Below are 2,789 nucleotides of genomic sequence, written 5' to 3' on the forward strand. Positions count from 1 at the left end.
CAAGAGAATTAGTGAATCATCACTATGGTTAGTAAACAGTGAGTTGGAAGGTCTTTAATGGTGTGCTGAGATGATTAGAACTGATTCTAATAGGCTATGGAGAGCTATTAATGATTCTGAGGTGGGGCAGGTGATAGTAATAAAATCAGAGCTAAGATGTAGGAAAAATATTTCACAGCAGTGTTTATGATGGATTGGGGGAAGGAGAGACTATTGCACAATTTATTGTGGTTGAAAATAACTTGCTTTTGTATTTCTTTGAATATCAAGAAAGAAAAAAACAGTTTATTGGAGGACATCAAAAGACTGAAGCAAGATAAACAAGCTCTTGAAGTAGACTTGGAAAAAATGAAGAAAGAGAGGGACCAAGCCAAAGATCAGATTACTTATGCCACAGGTAGAACACTGAGCTGAAACAGTTTACTTTTATACTAATAATTCTTCTAATCTTGAATTTAAGTAATAGGAATTGAAGGGTATCACCAAAATGCTGTTCCCTGGGATATACTGTAAACTTAGAAACATTTTTTAAATCAGTTATTAAAAGATGTGTGAATTTGATTGTTTTTAACAGGAATAATTGGAAGATCAATAAAAATCAAGGATTATTTTGAATCTCTGGCATTTTATGTTTAGTTGTTTACATGCCTTGTCGTCCCAGCTAGACTGTGACGTTACTAAGGGCAAGATCTATCATTTTATCCCTGGGTTTGTAACATTGTAGGCTATTAAATATTTGCCATATTAACAGATAACACTGCACTGTGTTTTATAGAGAATACAAAGAAATATGGCATGGTCCCCACCAGGAGAAAGAAAGGGGAGTAAGACAAGAATGCTGAAAAATTTAATGTAAGAAAAAAATTACAAATAAACATGAGAGGAATTGGAGTGCTAAAAAGGGTTTCAGGGAAGAGTGGCATTTGAACTGGGCCTTGACAGATAATAAGACTTGAAAGTGAAGGCATGAGAGGAGGCTGCTTAGTGTGCCCATGCGCACATTGTTGAGCGCACCTGTGGATTGGACCTTAGGATGTCGGAACATGGGGCTAGTAAGGTGGATCAGAGGAGCCCTTGTTTGCCAAAGTCAGGATCTTTCCTCTACCCTATTATGAGTTTCAGTGTAAGATGTGTACAAAGAAAACATTTTTTTCCTCATCTATATAGTAAAATAATAAGTATCCATCATATAAGTTTGTTGTGGAAAATAATACATGGTAAGCACTCAGGAATGTTTGCCATTGTTGCTTTTTAATATAATTGTAGGCATTTTTCATTTTTCTTATCTCTTGAATCCAACATTTATTTTCCTGTGGAAACAATATGATAATGAAAGTCAGTGGGAAAACAATTGGTTTATCAAAAAGTTCTACATAGTCAACTTTGCTACAAGGTTGAAGATTTGGATTATGAATATAGTCTCGTTTCCCTTTACTAACATATTAGACGAGACACTATGTTCTATACTTCAGTTGTTTTATGTCTTGTTTTTTCATAGTGCTTTCATTATCTAATAGGCATTGGTTTTCATTTAAAATCTTTTACTTTAGTTTATTTCCATATTTTGAAAAATTATGATCAGGTATTAAGTTACTTTATCTACCTAGGTGAAAAATTATATGAAATAAAAATTTTAGAAGAAACACATAAGCAAGAAATCAGTCGTCTGCAAAAAAGATTACAGTGGTATGCTGAAAATCAGGAACTTCTGGATAAAGATGCAGTTAGGCTTAAAGAAGCAAGTGAAGAAATTGAGAAGCTCAGACTTGAGGTAATAGATCCTTTCAGAATGTATAAACCCTATTGTCCTCAACAACAGGGTTGTTATTCTGTTATTTGTGTTATTATCATTGCTCTAAACTCTATTAATTAAAATAGGTGGTTTTCATTTGTGTTTCCATTAAGATATGTAATCTATTTTAGATTAGAGTGAGAATAAATGCAAGCTCCATATCACGACCTGTCAGGTCCCCATGTGGTCTGAACCCTGCTGAACCCTGCCTGCCTGTTCAACTTCATCTGTTACCACANCACACACAATTTGCTTACAAAGAATGCTCCACACCACCCCCAACTGGACCTAAGGTGAGGGGGCCTGATTAAATTATTCTGTTTTCTCAACATCCTTCAATGGCTCCTCTTTCTAAAGACCAGTATGTCTTTAGAAAATATAAATTATAAAATTTGGAACATACAGACTTGTACTATATAAACTTAATTTATTTTAAAGCTTTATAGCTTTCTTTATAGCTTAGATGAATGTTCTATCCTGGAAAACATTTTATTATCTCTCTTTTCTAAAAATCCTTGTACTGTTCTACCCTCTCTCACTCCATCTGCTATTCCTAAGCAATAATTCTAGAAAGCCCAAATCAAGTAAAACACAAGTCTTCCCTGACAATGTTCACTGAATATGATTTTTTTTCTTCTGAACTCTTACAGCATTTTATTATATGCCTTTATCACCAATGTATGAAAACCTGTATAATAGAAATATTATTCTTATATTTTTATTAACCATAAACTATCCAGGCAGGAACATGGCTTATAAATCTTTGCATTCCCTAATCTCCACCTCATAACATCTAGAACGACACGTTTACTTGTGTGAATAAATATCTGATTATACAAAACTGAAAGAACTTACTTATGGGGGGTTAACACCCTACTCACATCCAGTTTCACAGACCACAGTCATTAAGAACCCAAATAATTATCCCGTCCAACTAAAACTCTCTCTCTCTCTCTCTCACACACACACACACACACACACACACACACACACACAC

General features: G+C 34.3%; 1 protein-coding gene across 1 annotated transcript; it reads left to right on the top strand.

Annotated features, from left to right (window-relative positions):
* Positions 1-45: 45 nt before the first annotated feature.
* LOC103583242 (centrosomal protein of 162 kDa-like) lies at positions 46-1,771 on the top strand (the record flags this gene model as incomplete). The annotated part of the gene is made up of 2 exons (XM_008564616.1): positions 46-397; positions 1,608-1,771. Coding segments are annotated over exons 1-2 (375 nt in total), but the record flags the coding sequence as incomplete, so codon positions are not given.
* Between the last annotated feature and the right edge of the window lie 1,018 nt (positions 1,772-2,789).

This window comes from Galeopterus variegatus, unplaced genomic scaffold (genome assembly GCF_000696425.1).
Source record: "Galeopterus variegatus unplaced genomic scaffold, G_variegatus-3.0.2 Scaffold20875, whole genome shotgun sequence".
Lineage (NCBI taxonomy): Eukaryota > Metazoa > Chordata > Mammalia > Dermoptera > Cynocephalidae > Galeopterus > Galeopterus variegatus.